The sequence below is a fragment of the Capra hircus genome, chromosome 8 (genome assembly GCF_001704415.2).
Source record: "Capra hircus breed San Clemente chromosome 8, ASM170441v1, whole genome shotgun sequence".
NCBI classification, from domain to species: Eukaryota; Metazoa; Chordata; class Mammalia; order Artiodactyla; family Bovidae; genus Capra; species Capra hircus.
The window spans coordinates 66,855,954-66,874,807 of NC_030815.1; the positions used below are offsets into that span (position 1 = coordinate 66,855,954).

General features: G+C 41.4%; 1 protein-coding gene across 2 annotated transcripts in view; it reads right to left on the minus strand.

The window, feature by feature from the left end:
* The window catches only part of SLC18A1 (solute carrier family 18 member A1), a 41,922-nt gene that overhangs the window by 12,678 nt on the left and 10,390 nt on the right, over nucleotides 1–18,854 (minus strand). For both annotated transcript variants that reach the window (XM_018052249.1, XM_018052250.1), the window contains 6 exons: nucleotides 17,972–18,055; nucleotides 17,011–17,103; nucleotides 14,676–14,765; nucleotides 14,391–14,434; nucleotides 9,996–10,056; nucleotides 9,819–9,914 (listed from right to left, as the gene is read on the minus strand). In XM_018052249.1, coding sequence (XP_017907738.1) covers nucleotides 9,819–9,914; nucleotides 9,996–10,056; nucleotides 14,391–14,434; nucleotides 14,676–14,765; nucleotides 17,011–17,103; nucleotides 17,972–18,055 — 468 coding nt within the window. The remainder of the gene's footprint in view (nucleotides 1–9,818; nucleotides 9,915–9,995; nucleotides 10,057–14,390; nucleotides 14,435–14,675; nucleotides 14,766–17,010; nucleotides 17,104–17,971; nucleotides 18,056–18,854) is intronic.

Consider the following 18,854-nt stretch of genomic DNA (forward strand, 5'->3'; position numbering starts at 1 on the left):
ATTTTTTAACTAGATTAGAAATTGTTATTTCCCATACTGTAATTGGAGAAGAAACCAAAAAAAAAAAACCCGCTAGAGAAATACTTCCTTATGAGGATGCGAATCAGGAATGTCAAAAAGCTATTGCTCCAATTCGTGAGACTGGGACTATTATTGATTATTTGAAGGCTTGTTGCAATCTTGGATTAGAAACTCAAAAGATGCAAATGCTAGCTGAGACAATGGCTGCTGCCTTTATAAAGGGAAATGAAGGATGCTTTACCTGTGGAGATAAAAACCATTTAAAAGGGGACTGCCCTAAGATGGCTAATAAAAAACTTCCAAGAATCTGCCCTCGCTGCCATAGAGGAATGCATTGGGCCAAAGACTGTAAATCTAAATTTGATATTGAAAGAAAACCTATTCCAGGAAACTCCAAGCAGGGGACCCCCCAGGTCCCCTTCAACAAAAACCAGGGGCAAATTCTATCTTTTCCTTTAAACCCTCAAGATCTGGCAGTACTGCCGTCCGATATACCAGCCTTAAGTGACTTTTTTCATTTACCCTCAAGCAGTCCCTTCTAAAATACCTACCGGACTTTTTGGACCCCTGCCCCCACAAACCTTTGGTCTTTTACTTGGCCAATCTAGTTTGACTTCTAAAGGAATTACTGTTCATCCTGGAATAATTGATTCAAATTATAAAGGAGAGATTCAAATTATGATGTCATCTCAGATTCTATGACAATTCAAAAAGGGAGACAAAATTGCTCAATTCTTTTACCTTACATTTCTATTAACTCCTCTAATAATATACAGACAAGCGGATTTGGCAGTACAGATCAAAAACAATCCTTATGGACATCATTGGTATCTGAATATGCCCAACCAAATATAAATATCAAAATTAATGATAAAAAATTTTCTGGTCTCCTCGACACTGGATCTAATATTAATATTACTATAATTTCCAAACACTTATGGCCCAAATTCTGGCCTATACAAAAAAATCTCTTGCCAAATTGCAGGAATTCTCAAACCAAAGTACAAGAAATTTATCAAAATGTTCAAATGTACCCATATGAAGGACCAAAAGGCCAGCCTGCAACATTAAGACCTTATGTGATAGATGCACCCCTTAATCTAATAAGAAGGGACTTATACAATGGCAAATTCAGATATACATTCCACATTTTTCCTAAGGGCCACTGCTCATTTAACAAACAAAGCAATTATTAAAATAACTTGGAAAAATGATGAGCCTATTTGGACAGAGCAATGGCCCCTTATGAAAGAAAAATTACAGGCTGCTAAAGAACTTATAGGCACACAATTAGAATTAAAACATATTGAGAAATCTTGCTCTCCTTGGAACTCTCCTATTTTTGTTATAAAAAAGAAATCTAACAAATGGCATCTCTTAACAGACTTTATAAAAGTTAATGCATCTATAAAACCTATGGGTGCTTACAACCAGGGATCCCATCACCTACTCCTATTCCTCAAAACTGTCACACTATTATTACTGATTTACAAGATTGCTTTTTTAATATACCTTTTTTAATATACCTTTACACCCTTTAGACTGAGAGACATTAACTTTCTCTTTTCCTTTCCCTAATCACATAGGGCCTCATAAAAGATTTCAATAGACTGTGTTATCTCAAGGTATGCTTAACAGTCCTAAGTAAGTGAGTAAATGAAGTCGCTCAGTTGTGTCTGACTCTTTGCGACCCCGTGGACTGTAGCCCACCAGGCTCCTCCATCCATGGGATTCTGCAGGCAAGAATACTGGAGTAGGTTGCCATTTACTATTTGTCAAAATTTTGTAGCCAAGACTTTACTTCCAATGTGAGAGCAATTGCCTCATGCGTATATCGTTAATAATATACTGTAACTACAAAAAGGAGAAATGATATTTTTGACACTGAATGGCCATGATATTCTTTATAATCCAGAAAAAACTGATAAAAATAAAATCTTTTTGGAAACTGCAAAACCAGTTCTTCTTACACGTGCAGTTAGGAAAAGGTTAACTTGTTAAAATACTTTTTTGGAGCTCCAATTCTGCCTGGGAAACAAAAACAGGCCTAAGAAAAAACCTAAAGTTAACTCTTATCATGTCCTTGGGATACACAGCCCACTCTCTCTGGGACTCCAGCCATAAACAAATTGGTGGAACTCAGGAAAAAAAAAGAAAAAAAATATATATATATATATAATCAAAAAGATATTTTAAATTTCAAGCAGAAAACTATGTCTGCCTGTCTATCTAAAATTATCTATGTCTCAATGTATGTCTTTGTTTTTGGGTAATATGAAGTTAATGAGCTCTATTTAAATTCAAGTTCACGTGAACTGAAAAATATTCAATATTAAATATAATGTTTATTTAAATATAAATATAATTTAAATATAATTATTTGCCAATCTAATTAAGACATGTCATAAGTCATCAACATTGTATAATACTTTCATTATGCCTAGGTTTAAGGTAAAACTAAATTTGTCAACAAAAAATAACTATATATATATAAATACATAAATGAGATGAAAACTTTTAGATAAACTCTATTAAAAATAATTATATTTTAAAAAGTCTATCTAAAATAATCTCAGGATTGGGGTAACTTAAATTTCTAGAATTGTACTAAAGTAAATGATAAAAGTTTATTAAATAGCTAGGTCATTTCCAAATAAAGTAAGATTTTAAAACATTAATTACTGAACACTAACCTCCTCTTACAAAAAGTTTTTCTTACAGGAAAACTAAAGAGATTTTAGACTATTAATAAATATATATATAAATATATTATATAGAAAAAATATATAATATAATATATAATAAATATATCGACCAATCTATAAAATGCTAATATACAAGATACTTCATAGTTGCTAAAGAAAAGCAAGATATACGCTTTTAATAAAAAGATATACGAAGTGGCAAATAAAATGATGAATACAAAAATATAAAAAAGGTTTATGACAAATGAAAGAGAATCTTATGTCAAATGGATGTAACTCATTGCCCTGAACTTTCTTCCTCTTCCTTCTTACTTGTCTCAATCGATACAAATTCTTCTTTTATATGGACCACACCTCTCCAAGGTGAAACTACACGACATGTTATAACCCACCTGTTACCTTACTTTGCAATAATGAGAACACCTAATTCTATAAAAACAATGACCCTGCCTATATTTCTAAGCAGTTCAGGCAATTTTTACATTCATTCTCTATTAAACAGATTACAGACATTCCTTATAATCCACAAACACAAGACATAGTTAAACAAACACATTACACACGGAAACTACAAATAAAAAATTAAATAAGGGGGAATACACAGGAACACTTTTATCTTCCTTATCCAGAGCAGACTTTACTAGATTCCAACGCAATATATTCTTTAAGCCTATAACTATTGTTAATACAGCTTTATTTGTTTTAAATTTTTTTAACTTACCGCAAGGAGATATTTTGACAAAAGCAGAAAAACATTTCAAGACATTGAAGGACACCTCCCTTCCTCTGCCCATTTGGTATCAAGATGGGTTAACTAATCAATGGAAATCTAGGAAACTAATCTTACAGGGAAAGGGGTATGCTTCTATTTCTCCAGATGGATCCAATGAACTTACATGGCTTCCTCTTCAGAAGATTTGACCTAAGTGGGCCCCCAACAGTCAAACTAGAGACGAAACAACAAAAACCCCAGGAGGAAGAAATTCCAGTATAAGCCATGGCGGCTTTAAAAATTTCCAAAAAACTTGACATCATCGACCTTATGAACTCCCTACTTGGAGACAGATAAAAACCCTTACTAACCAGGTTGAAAATCTGATTTCTCAGTAGGGAATGCCTTGGAATCCTGAAAATATTTTTGTTGCTATGCTTGCTTTGCTTGCTTTTGCTTCCCCCACTCAGGCTGACTTGATTGATCACACTTATTGGGCTTATATACCAAACCCCCCCTTTTTTTGGTTGTTTTTTTTTAAATTTAAATTTATTTATTTTAATTGGAGGCGAATTACTTTACAATATTGTATTGGTTTTGCCATACATCAACACGAATCCACCACGGGTGCACACGTGCTCCCCATCCTGAACCCCCCTCCCACCTCCCTCCCCGTACCATCCCTCTGGGTCATCCCAGTACACCAGCCCCAAGCATCCTGTATCCTGCATCAAAACTGGACATGTACCCCAAACCCCTCTTTTTATTGTAGGTTATAGAATGGATATAGGACCAATTGTATCCACTAATGACTCAATACTTATGCCCCCTCCATGGAGCTTGGAGGGGCCCACCCATCCTGAGAAAGAAGGAAGGCTAATTAATTAACATTTCTCTAGGCTGTGAAATCCTTCCTTTATGCATGGGCCCAACAAAATTTTGTATTAATGTTAGTTGACAAACATGGGCTTTCATCCTGCCCCCAAAAAAGGAACTTCTGCACATTGTTTGGACTGTTTACTGTCCTGTCCTTCTATAAAAACCATGTCAATACTACCAGAACTCTAGGAAAAGGGCAAAAGTTAAAATGTAAGGGGTTTACTTATAAAGACTTTAGGTATACTTCTGTTTATTGAGATAAATGTCAAGCTAAATCAGGGAAATTAATGTTTATGGCCAATTATACCATTGTTGTTTGGGGACCCCATGGTATGTGGGTATCTAGCTGCTCAGATGATATTGACAGCACTATGTGTGACTATGCTACTCAAGTAGCATAGAAGATTACCAACAGTTCAATGAAACACTTCCATGAAAAGGACTCCTTGGCTGGCTTGATGGTGAAATACCACCTTCTCACCCTCAAATCATCCTCGATAAACAGATTGGGCCTAAACAATGGGACATCTGGAAACTTGCTGCGAGCACCAAAGAACTTGGGACTTAGACTGGACATTTCACAGGTACCAGTCATAGTCACAGTAATTATTTCTTTCCCTATAATCAATCATATTTCATACAAGCCTGTGTTCCACTTGCTTTTGTTGTAGCTACAGGAAATTTACAATTCAAGAAGACTTTACGTTCTGTAACTTGTATAAATTGCAAATTATATACTTGTCTTAACTCTTCTGTTTCCTTGAGAATTGAAACCCTTTTGATTCTTCAATCTTGACATAGTCTGTGGTTACCAATAAATCTCCAGCGGCCCTGGGAAGGAGGTCCCATGGCTGGACTTGCTTCCTGGTTACTTACTAAATTGCTCCAGCTATCTAAACAATTCATTGGATGGCTGATTCTTGGCATTTTGGGATTAATAGCTATTTGCACCACTGCTGCCATCACTGGTGTTGTTTTACAAACCTCAATTCAAACACATAATTGTATCCAAAACTGGACTAAAGATGCTCATACTATGTGGGCCACTCAGGCTCAGATAGATGAGGATATTCAAGATGAAATACAGGAATTAAAAACAGCCATCAAATGAGTCGGAGATCAATTAACAGATGTACAAAAACAGGTGATGCTAAAATGTGATTGGAATTCTACTCAATTTTCTGTTACTCCTGTTCGATTCAATAGTAGCACCTACAACTGGGAACAAATCAAATTTCATTTACAAAACATACATGATAACGCCTCTCTGAATGTACAATTATTACAAAAAGAAATCTTTGAAACCTTTTCTAATAATCTGCCCTCTTCCACTAATTTGGAAACTTTAGCTGAACAACCAGCTGATCAACTATCTGGGCTAGATGCACGTGGATGGTTTCAAACCATTACTCAGAGCATCGGGTCTGGAACTGTAATTTTGGTGATTGTCTTGACAACTATATTTGTCATCTACTGTTGCCTTCATGCAAAAATTGTTAAAACTAAACAAACGCTAATGGTCAGAATCCTTTTTACAAATATTATAAATAAGGAGGAATTATCAGGGAGTGTTTAACAGGAGGATTCCTACATGCTGTTTCTCATAAGTCCTCTGTTCCTTATCAGTGGAACAGCAAGCTGCTCCCAGGACTGAGGTCATTATGTGAGACAGGCTTGAATCTCCTTCAGTAAACATTCTCTTTACGACAAAAGTGCTTAGTCTTGATCCTCTTTCTTGAGATATGGATAGTCTCCTGGCCTGGTGACCATTATTAATCCCTTGTTCCCTTGGTAACGGTTGCTGTCCATTTGATTTTCTGATCTTTATCATTGTAGAAAGAAATTTCTTGTACAACAACCTATATATACTCACAGAAAGATCATTAAAGCACCTTTGCTCCATCAGAGCTTGGGTCCCCATGTCTGTCTTTCTTTCTCTCTCTCTCCCCCTCCCTCCAGCTCTCTCTTTCACTTTCTTATCATTGACTCCAGACCACCAGGTTCCAGTCCATTACAGGACCCCAACAAATAGGGACACTTGCCTATGGCAGAGACTTCCACAGGGCTCAGGATTTAGGAGGGCAGTGGAAAATTGGTTCAGATTAAGAAATCTCTGAAATGTGAGAATAATAATTCCTACCAGACAGGCTAGCAACCAGGCATAAGTGACCATTAACGTAAAACAATCGTTTGGCAAGGCCCCTGGAACAGAGTAAGTGCCCCCCTGAGTATCATCCTTAACTAGCATCACCATAACCAGTGGGTAGCACACTCGAGACTTGAACCCAGACCTTCTCCCTCTGATGGTAGGTGCTTCTACCACCCACACCAGTAGTGTAGCAGCACAGACGGCTCTAGCATAAAGAGCTGCATGGAATCGGCAGCATGAGTTTCCTTCAGTCTTACTAGCTTCCCTCTGTCTCTCTGTGTGGAGAGGAAACAGTGCTAATAGAAACTGACATGATGATTGCAAATAAACCAAAAGTCAATAATTCACCAGTTACTGGCTGATGTCTTGTTTGCTTTTAATATCCTCTTCTATGGACTGGAGGCGAAACACACTTTAATATATTTGTCTAGTCTATCTATGCAGGTGGCAATCTGTTTCAAACTGTAACCATGAAACCATGTATTTATGTTTCATTGCTTTAAAAAAAAATTAATGGTATAGCTACTCAATTGTTTGAGGCTTCCCAGGTAGCTCAGTGGTAAAGAACCTGCCTGCCAATCCAGTAAATTTGGATTTGATCCCTTGATCAGGGAGATCCCCTGGAGAAGGAAACAGCAGCCCACTCCAGTATTGTTGCCTTGGAAATCCCATAGACAGAGAAGCCTGATGGGTTACAGTCAGGGGTCACAGAAGAGTCAGACATGATTTAGCAGCTAAACAACAACCACTCAATTGTTTGCCTCATATCTGGAAATGGGCACTAGCAGGAAGACCACAGGCCTGCTAGATCCATCTGCTTGACATCATTTCAAGTGATGTGGAATTTCCTGAATGAGATTTTTCTCAACCAACGTGGTTTGTTCTTTAGGATCCGAGTGTAACTTGCAATTCAGTAGCATTTTGTGCAAATGAGGTGTTCCATACTGTATCTCTACAGATATATTTCACAGTGTATCTTCAAGGGTTGGGGATTACACATAGCTGTGACTGCTAAAGTGATTTCAACAAAAACAATGATGAAAACAGAAATGGGTTTTATTTCCCGAGTATATACTCTATCCCAAGCGCCATGCTAATGCCTTTAGAACATGTGTGTGTGCGCGCTAAGTTGTGTACGACTCTTTGCAGCCCCATGAACTGTAGCCTTCCAGGTTCCTCTGTCTATGAGATTTTCAAGGCAAGAATACTGGTGTGGGTTGCTGTTTCCTACTCCAGGGTGTCTTCCCGACCCAGGGATCAACGAATCTCTTGTGTCTCCTGCATTGGCAGGCAGATTCTTTACCACTAGCACCACCTGGGAAGCCCTTAGAATACATAAGTCTATTTAACTCTGAAAACAATCAGAAAAGTGCCTCCATTTTTTACAAATAAAAAAGAAAAAGTGGAGTTTGAAGACATTAAGTAACTTATCCAAGGACACACCCAGTAAGTGGCCGAGTCAGGATTTCAATGCAGGTGGGCATATTTCCAAAGCCTGAGCTTTTTCCTCCACTGGGTGAGAGTAGTGGGTACATAGCGGGCCACTGGGAGAGTGTTCAGCCACAGGCTACGAATTGTTCCTCCCAACAATTTGGAGAGGGGTCTGCATGGAGAGCAGTCTTTTTCTGTGTGGTCACTGATGCCATATCAGCATCATCGGAAAACTTACCAGGAATGCAACTTGTTTCTACTGAATTGTTGGAAGGGAACTGCAATCTGAATTTTAATACACTCTCCAGGTAAGAACCTCTGTATTTAGGCTTACAGATGCAGAGGGCACTGAAGAAAGTTGTAAGGGATGGTGGAGGACAAGACCTCCTCAGTCTTTCACTCACTCTCCTGAGCACTTTCTACTGCAGCCTTGCCTGCACAAGGCACTGTCTGACATCAAGCCTGTGCACTTCTCTGGGTCTCACCAGCCTCTCTCTCTGTTTTTCTGTATCCTGACTGGAAACAGTGCACCCTAACAGAAACTGTCAGGGTGATTACAAATAAACCCAAAGTCAGCAATTCACCAGTTACTGACTGATGGCTAGTTTGCTTTTAATATTCCTGTGGGGTGAAGAAGGGTCAGGGAGGGCCCATTCTGAGCTATGGTTGGTGGCCCGTTTGCCCAAGAGCCCCAGCATCTGGAGTCTTTGGGCAGGAGATGTTTATTTGCATTGATCACCGACTCAATTAACTGTCATGGTCAGAGGCAGCTGCAGCTTGGAAAAATCCAGTTTGGCACTAGGAGTGCAGCTGGGAGCCTTGCTTAGCATCGTCCCCTAAAAAATTAGATTTAGTGCTTGTCATTGCACATTAAGCTATATCAGGTCCTTATCAGTTCCTCTTCTGGCCACATAAGCTCTCCTCCCGGCCGTGACTGAGCGATTGGCACATAACCTTCTCTGTTGCCTTTCCTTAGGCTTCCTGGAAAGATCCAGGGCCTCCTCCCTCAGATGAGTCCGAAGACATCTGTCCATGGAGCAGAGGAAGCTGGAGGGCCCCCTCACAGTAGAGTGTACTCCATTAGCACCTTTCAAGAGGTAAAAAAAAAAAAAAAAAAAGCAAAAGGGTAATCTGGGGGACAGTGAGTGGGAAAGATGAAACTGTAAGATTGATCAAAAAGTCCATTTGGGTTTTTCCATAACACAGAAAAACCCAAACTAACTTTTTGGCAAGCTCAATATCAATGATGGTGATGGTGGTACTTGCTAATATTCTACAGGTAAAAAGCATTTTCACAGATTATGTCACTTATTCTTCAGTTGCTCATTCGCTAAGTCATGTCTGACTCTTTGTGACCCCATGGACTGCAGCATGCCAAGCCTCTTTGTCCCTTACTATCTCCTGGAGTGTGCCCAAGTTTTTGTCCATTGAGTCAGTGATGCCATCCAACCATCACATCCTCTGCCGCCCTCTTCTTCTTTTGCCATCAGTCTTTCCCAGCGTCAGGGTCAGATTTACCCCCTGAACTCTTAGTATTCTGATAGCCATTTTAGTGATAGGAAAGTGAAGCTCAGAAAGCTGATGTGATTTGTACAAGTTTGCATAGCAAATTAATGGAGCTGAAAGGAAAAGCCAAGGTCATTTGACGAGCAGTCATTCATCCACACAGCTAGGTGAGTTGCCCCTCCATCACCCCTGTCAAGCCCTCCCACTCTGTACTGGGGACTGCTTCTTGAAGGAACTGCCTACCCAATCAGGCTAGATTCACAGATACAGACAGGAGAGGTAATTTGATGAAGGAAGAATGCTGTCCCTCTATGACTCTCAAGATCTGGCCCTGATGATGCTCACCAATGACCTCAAAGAGGGTCCCTGGCCCATACCTCTGCCAAAATTCATGTTGAGGACCTAGGTCACTTACCTAACTGCCACTCAGGAGCACACATGGTCTGCAGCATCCAGATAGGCAATGTGGGCTCCAGCATGGCCACCCCCATGTTGGCAAAGCAGATGGAGCCTGGGGAGACAGTCCAGTGAGCCCCTGAGGCAGTCCTGAAGCTCAGATCCTTCCTCCCAAAGGGAGGCAATGTCAGCTTACCTGCAGCCACCAGGATATAAGGGTCTCTGAGAAGCATGAGGAGTGGAGTCCCCTTGGCACTCTGAGAACACGGACAAAAAAAAACTTCATCTATACAGTGTATATGCCTCTCCTGTTTCACAGAATCTGAGAGCATGCAGGCAGGACCTTAGAGACCACCTACATCAGCTCCCTTACTGCAGAGATCAGCCACCCACAGGTCACAGATGGAGAAGTGACGTACCAGTGTCACAGAGTGAGCTGGTGGCAACCACATGGCCCCTGTGTGAAAGGCAGTCACAAAGGGTGGGACAACATAATCCAGACATAAGTCCTGCCTTCAGATGACCACCAACCAGGTCAGAATGGGTTGTCAGCAAGGCTGCCACTGGTCAACAGGTGTCTGGATGTCTAGCCCCTCCACTTGATCTCCACAGCACTGACATTTATCCAGGGAGAACCACAGGCAGATCACTGAGCTCCAGAGGTGACAGCTCACAGAGCTGCTCAGGCCTTCTGAATGCTTAGTTCTGACAATGTGGAGCCAGAGTGGACTGGCATTGCCAAAGAAGCCTGGACATATAGATTAAAATGTCAGCCTGAATTTCCAATTACAACACGGCCTGTCCTTCAGGAAACTCCATTCCAGCTATATTTAGTCATCTACCTTCCTTCCAAGCATACCAGCAAGGCCTTGGTCATCATGGTTACCTTTCCCTAAACTCCCTTCCTCCTTTTTCCAGTAGGTCCAAACCTCAGGCATTCATCAAAGTCAAGCTTAAATGGCCCCTTCTTATCCACAGTCTTCCCTAACTCAGTAGCTGGAACTTTTCTCTCTTAAACTTCCTAAGCACTATGTCCTAATCCGTGGTATTTACCACTTTCTATCTTGATTTAGTCATTTATTTACTCCAGTGTTCATCGCAGCACTATTTACAGTGGCCAGGACATGGAATCAACCTACATGTCCATCAGCAGAGGAATGGATAAAGAAGATGTGGTGCATATATACACAATGGAATATTACTCAGCTGTAAAAAGGAATGAGAAGATGCCGTTTGCGGCAATACGGATGGACCTAGAGATTGTCAGACTAAGTGAAGTCAGAAAGAGAAAGACAAATACCACATGATACCACTCACACGTAGAATCTAAAAAAGGGTACAAATGAATCTATCTACAAAACAGAAATGCAGTTGCCGATGCAGAAAACAAACTTATGGTTACCCAGGTATAAGGGGTGGGGGAGAAATAAACTAGGAGATTGAGATCACCACATATACAAAATAGACAACTAATAAGGACCTACTGTATACCACAGGAAAGTCTACTCAGTATTCTTTAATGACCTATATGGGAAAAGAATCTAAAAAAGAGTGGACATATGTATATGTATAACTGATTCACTTTACTGTACACCTGAAACTAAGACAACATTGTACATCAATTACACACCAATAAAAGTTTTTTAATAGCTTAATGGTTGACTTGATAAAAGGTTTAATAGTTTTGATACGATAACCCTCTCTGCATACACACAGGGATGGATTATGATATTCAGAGATACTACAACTAAAAAGATCATGCCCTCTCCCATATATAATTCAAAGCAAAGAGGCAGATCTAAATCATAAAATGTACCTAAAGAAGTTCAATAAAACTTTTGACTCAACAATCTTACTTTTTGAAATTTACTCTAAAGATTACTTCCAATTTTAGGAAAATGCATATATACAAGATTATCAGCAATACATGAACCGTGAACTTCCAGATGTTCAAGCTGGTTTTAGAAAAGGCAGAGGAACCAGAGATCAAATTGTCAACATACCCTGGATCATTGAAAAAGCAAGAGTTCCAGAAAAACATCTATTTCCGCTTCATTGACTATGCCAAAGCTTTTGACTGTGTGAATCATAATAAACTGTGGAAAATTCTGAAAGAGATGGGAATACCAGACCATATGACCTGCCTCTTGAGATACCTGTACGCAGGTCAGGAAATAACAGTTAGAACTGAAAGTGGAACAACAGACTGGTTCCAAATAGGAAAAGGAGTACATCAAGGCTGTATATTGTCACCTTGCTTATTTAACTTATATGCAGAGTACATCATGAGAAACGCTGGACTGGAAGAAGCACAAGCTTGAATCAAGATTGTTGGGAGAAATCTCAATAACCTCAGATATGCAGATGACACCACCCTTATGGCAGAAAATGAAGAGGAACTAAAAAGCCTCTTGATGAAAGTGAAAGAGGAGAGTTAAAAATTTGGCTTAAAGCTCAACATTCAGAAAACGAAGATCATGGCATCTGGTCCCATCACTTCATGGCAAACAGATGGGGAAACAGTGGAAACAGTGTCAGACTTTATTTTTTTTGGCTCCAAAATCACTGCAGATGGTGATTGAAGCCATGAAATTAAAAGACACTTACTCCTTGGTAGGAAAGTTATGACCAACCTAGATAGTACATTAAAAAGCAGAGATATTACTTTGCCAATAAAGATCTGTCTAGTCAAGGCTATGATTTTTCCAGTGGTCATGTATGGATGTGAGAGTTGGACTGTGAAGAAAGCTGAGCGCCGAAGAATTGATGCCTCTGAACTGTGGTGTTGGAGAAGACTCTTGAGAGTTCCTTGGACTGCAAGGAGACCCAACCAGTCTATTCTGAAGGAGATCAGCCCTGGGATTTCTTTGGAAGGACTGATGCTGAGGCTGAAACTCTAATACTTTGGCCACCTGATACGAAGAGTTGACTCATTGGAAAAGACCTTGATGCTGGGAGGGATTGGGAGCAGGAGGAGAATGGGATGACAGAGGATGAGATGGCTGGATGGCACCACCGACTCCATGCGTACCAGTTTAGGTGAACTCTGGGAGTTGGCGATGGACAGGGAGGCCTGGCGTGCTGCGATTCATGGGGTCGCAAAGAGTCGGACATGACTGAGCAACTAAACTAAACTGACAAGATTATTAGGCTTCCCTTATAGGTTAGTTGGCAAAAAATCTGCCTGCAGGAGATCCCAGTTTGATTCCTGGGTTGGAAAATCCGCTGGAGAAGGGATAGGTTATCCACTCCAGTATTCTTGGCTTCCCTTCTGGCTCAGCTGGTAAAGAATCTGCCTCCAGTGCGGGAGACATGCATTCAATCCCTGGGTTGGGAAGATCCTGGAGAAGGATCCTGGAGGAGGGAAAGGCTACCCACTCCAGTATTCTAGCCTAGAGAATTCCATGTACTGTATAGTCCAACAAAGAGTCGGACATGACTGAACGACTTTCACTTTCACAAGATTATTAATTGCAGTACTATTCATATTTGCAAAATACCGGAAATTACTGAAATGCTCAAACATAGATGATAGCATAAAACATGGAATGCATACAATGGTATGCCAGCCAGAAAAGGAACCACTTTTTTAAAATATGCAAAACGTTACCATCTGAAAATCAAAATTATTCCAAAAAGTACTAAAAGGCAATCATTCCCCTAGTCATACTTTTGATACCACAAGGGTGGGGGTTTCATACCAAGGAATTCTCCAGTTCTCTGGACCAACTGAATGTCCTGACAATTCAATTCAATTCTGACACTAATTACTTGCCTGCAATTCAGGAAACCCAGGTTCGAACCATGGGTCCAGAAGATCCCTGGAGAAAGGAATGGAAACCCATTCCAGTATTCCTGCCTGGGGAATTCCATGGATAGAGGACTCTCGCAGTCTACAGTCTCGGGTGTTGCAAACAGTTGGACATGACTGAGCAACTAAGACTTTCACGGTGTAGACGCCACAGACTGAATCCCACTTCAGACACCAATCACAAGTAGCACACCCAAAGGATACCAACAGTACTGTCTGACTTGGCTACAAAATCAAGATCTTTGGATCAAACTTTCCCATATTGTCTGTACTTTCTTACTTCTCTTCATGGTCTGATATGAATTTCTCAGAGCCAACTCTGTCTTGGAATCAGATAAAGACCAACTCTGATATTTAACTGCTATAGAATAACAGTCCGTAAGGCTGCTCTGGGGGAAAATGTTGTTTGGATGGCCTCCAAGGTCTTCTTTACCCCTGAGACATTAAGATGTTATAACTATGAATACTCAGGTCCCAATGTCATTGTCATCCTGGTTCTGAATTACTATATATGACTCACTAGTAGTAGTAGTCATCATCATCATTGTCGTCGTGAAAGGTTTCTCTGACTCTTTATAAGGCCCTTCCTCCATCTCAGTCCAATATCAAGCCAGACTCCCCCCTCCCCCCCCCGCCACACAATCCTAAATACCACCCTCTTGGGAATCCAGCTCCACTCCCCTTTCTCCTTGTGGCTTAATAGGAATGGTCCAGGCAAGCCTGGATCACTGCACTCGGCCATTCTCTCTCTGTCGGCAATGGAGCTTGGTGTTCACTCACCTCAGGAGAGACTTTAGAAGGCTGTAGGATGCAGAGTTGGAGTGCTAAGAAAGGGAGAGAGAGAGAACTAGTTCAGTGTGTCCACTTACTAGTTGGAAGATCCAATGATGGCCACATTGTCAATACTCTGCTCCTTACAGATCTAATTCCCTGAGCTGCCTCCCTCTTTCTTATAATGGGGCAGCCCCCGATCCACCCAGACATGTCTACCCGGACACCACAGCATAATCCATTTCCAACCTGACTGGGACTCTCACCTGTCCGGTGCCTCTTATGGTGACTCACCTCCATCCAGAAGAGCCAGGAAGGCCAAGATGAGGAAGGGTACAGTCTTCCCCAAAAACACATACGTCACACTTCCAAAGGGAGCTCCTACTGAAAAGGAAAACAGCCATGGATTCCAGAGGTGAGGAGCAGGCCCCCCATTCATGTTCATCCAGTGAGCACTTCATGAGGGCCTACAAGGGGCTGAGCGTTGCAGGCGAACATAAGCCTCTGAGGATTCAGAGATGAAGAAAGCCTGCTTTCAAGGGGTTCAGTTTCTAGTGGAAGAAATGTGTGAGTAGGCATGGAGTGTGGGGGTGTGACCCAAATAATTAGAACATGATGAAAAGTAAAGGTTCCATGTAAAGAAATTAAACTCCAATAATAAAAATAATAATAATTTTAAAAAAATTTTTAAAGGGAAAAGAAAAGTAAAGTTTCCATCTTCAAAGTGCCAAGTAATCAGTTGCTTCAGTCATGTCCAACTCTTTGTGATGCTATGGACTGTAGCCCAACAGGCTCCTCTGTCCATGGGATTCTTCAGGCAAGAACAATATAATGGATTGTATTTCCCTCTTCAGGGGATCTTCCCAACCTGGGGATCAAATCCACATCTCCTCCATTGGCAGGTGGGTTGTTTACCACTAGCACCACCCGGGAAACCCATGTAATCACAGTAGAGTGAGTTCAAGTGGCCATAGGGGCTTTGTTAAGTAGTTAATACAGGTGGGCATAAAACATGTGTGAAGAACACAGAGGTGTCAGAAAAAAGAAGTGTGGATCAAGATAGAAGAAACTCCCTGTCACTAGAATAGAATTATTTGGGAGACCAGGAGAGTGGGAACTTCTGGTGGCTCAGCAGTAAAGAATCCACCTGCCAGTGCAGGAGATGTGGGTTAAATCCTTGGGTCAGGAAGATTCCCCTGGAGAAGGAAATGCAACCCACTCCAGTATACTTGCCTGGAGAATCCCATGGACAGAGGAGCGTTGTGGGCTACAGTCCACGGGGTCACAAAGCATCAGACACAACTTAGCAACTAAACAACAACAACCCTGTTACTAAAATAGGAGTGTTTGGGAGACAGGAGAGTGGGGAAGGTTGAGACTGAATACTCAAGGGCTCCATATACGCAAATAAAGCATGTATTTGGTCTTGTGGGCAAGAGAAACACCAGTGCTTTTCTGGTGGGGGAGGACCACAATATCTGGGCATAGGAAGCTTCTTCCAGAGGCAGCTTGAAGGAAGGAGGCAACACACAGATCAGGCAGGCAGCTGATGCCATGTTCTAAGAGAGATGTGAAGAGGAACTGGCCTTGAGCAAGGAGGATATAGTGGACTAATTCATTTGGGAGTGAAAGGTGATAAAGGAGACAAGGAGGCACCCAAGTTTTAGCTTGGGTATTTGGGGAACTGGATACTAAAACAGAGTAGAACTTTGGTTCCCTGTCCTCACCATGGGGGTGAAGAGTAGGGCCAGGGGAGAGATGCTTGGTGTCTTCTCAATTAGCTTGCAAACCCTTAGAGGGCAGGAACCACATCTGAGGCTTCTGAGCTATATGCCCTTTGTGCTAGCATTGTACTGGGCATGTACATAATGCCCCAGGAAAGACTGAGGGCAAGAAAAGGGGTGACAGAGGATGAGATGGTTGGATGGTATCACTGACTCAATGGACATGAGTTTGAGTAAACTCAGGGAGATAGCAAAGGACAGGGAAGCCTGGAGTGCTGCAGTCCAAGGGGTCACAGAGTTGGACACAACTTGGAGACTGAGCAACAACACAGGGTATATAATAAGTACTCAGTAAAAGCGTGTGTCTTGTTGGACTAATTGAGTAAACTAGATTCCGAATGAACCTCAAAGAAAGTATAACCTCAGGATTTGGAGCTTGGGATTCGAGCCTAGAAAATCTGAGTTCGTATTCTGGCTCTGGCATTTCTTGGCCATGTGACCTTGGATGGCTATGAACCTTTTTAATCCTCATCTGTGTAATGGGGACAATCATTCCTCCTTCACACTGTGGTGGTGAGGATTTTAAAAAGATTCAGTATATATTTAGCACAAAATCTGGAAGATAGCATGGTCCCCAGTTGAAAGCACTGGCCATGTATGGAAGCGGAGATGAGGCAGCAGCTGCTAACATGTGAAGATTCACTTCCTTGAGTAGACTAGGTGTCTGGACCATCCCCAGCCCCTTATAGGCTATTCAGCTTTTTAAAAGGAAAGAGATTCTGCTTTCCCTGGGCAGAATTTCAGAAGGAGTCAAAACATGGGTGGACAGAGAAGGAAGGAAAATACTGTTTTCCAAGACCTTAGAAATACCTGCCTCCTGGAGATATCTCCCAGGTGCCACTCACCCAGCACTCCCAAGGCCAGGCCCCCCAAGGCAATTCCCATGGCCCGCCCTCTCTCGTGGTCATCAGTGTAGACACAGGCCAGCATCCCAAGTCCTGAAAGGAGAAAGGCAGGCAGAATTAGCATACTGTCTCTGCCACGCTCACTGAGTCCTTGGTCTTGGCCCGATTATATCTCCAGGAGTCATCTTAACTAGAGTTTCAATTGGAAGGGTTTTACAGAACCTAACTCATAGTATTTTATACATACTGTCCCCAAGGGTCCCCCAAATGCCCACATGACTCACCTCTTCTGCTCAGAATATTATTGGAAGTGCAAAAGTCTCTGAATGCAGAATACCATTATCCAATGATCCTGTATTTCATATCACCTTATCATTTCCTGGTACATTTCCCTGAATCCATGGATAGGGAGTAGGTCAAAGGAATGAAAACCCATGGACACAGAACACTGCTCTGTTCGATGAAGGTGCCCATGGAAGAGCATGAAAGCACCTGGCAGAGAGTATGGGCTGGGCTCTTACTTCCACTTACTTACATGTACAATGGCATAAAACCTCTACTTCATAGGATTACATGAAGTCACATATTTGATAATACTTTGCAAACTGGGATGTTGTTACCAATAGTATCAATATTACTGTTTCTATAAAACATTAAGAGGGGGACAGAGAAAAGACCACAAAATGGCATTAAATTAAAACCTTGCCGACTGTACCTTTTGCCCTGGGCTTGGTCTGACCTGAGCTAACTCCACCTAAATATTACCAGAGAAACTTACATCAGTCTTAGGGATTTAGAGGCCCTGCCAGCAACTCTATAATTATCTTGTTTTTGAATCACAATTTCTGCATTTTCTGATGATAGTTTCCTTAATTTCTTCATATAAATTTTATAGGGTCTGAAGGTATTAATAGCAAGAGATTGGTAAGAAATTTGTGTGTGTTTAAGATGTCAGCATTACCTGCAACAGATGAAAATGAAGATCCAATGCCTTGAAGAGTTCGGGCCACAAAAAGCAGAGTATAAGTACCAGAAAAGGCAAACACTGGACAAAGAGAATAGCAAGAATTCCTCAGTTAGCAAATGGTCTGACCACCAGTAAATGGGCTCATGATATTACAGACATGAGCCATTATGCTCATGTTTTAATAAAGAGGGATCACTGCTCCCTGTTTTCAGAGCTGCTTTTCTAATCCCTCCCTTAATTAGGATTGTATTATAATTGACATGAAGACTGAGAAAAAAAAGAAGCATAAATTGATGCACCACATGGTGGACAAAAGGCTGGGTGCCCACATTTCCTGCTTAAAGCCCAACATCCTGCCCACTGGAGTCAGGGCTGAACATGTAACCCAATGCCCTGGACTGAGAACTAGTCCCTAGACCCTACTTTTGGATTCTCCGTATGCCACAACCTGATTTGATCTTCGCCATAGCTGGGTCCTGTTGGGTCATCTGGAGTGGGAGACAAAAGCTATGTGTACTTGAAGGTCCATGGGTATAGGGTAGAAAAGAATATCTTGTGATTCAGTTGGATCCTTCCTCTCATATTGGAAAATCTTTTAGCCAAGTCAGATCAGCGGGTATTTATTAAGTAATACTGAGCATGCAGCTGTGCTGGACTCTGCAGCAATGTGAAACAAAGAGACCACCCAGTTCATGCCCTTAAAGAGATGCAGTCTACTAGAGACTAACAAGCACGCATGAAACTGAGGGCCAAACAGGAGTATGTTATCAGAGACTAAATTACAGAGTGTTGGAGGTAAGGTTAATGAGTCCAGACATGTCTCATCCCAGATTCTAAGACAACACCGCAGAAAGGGAGAAGACTTGCTCCCAAAGTG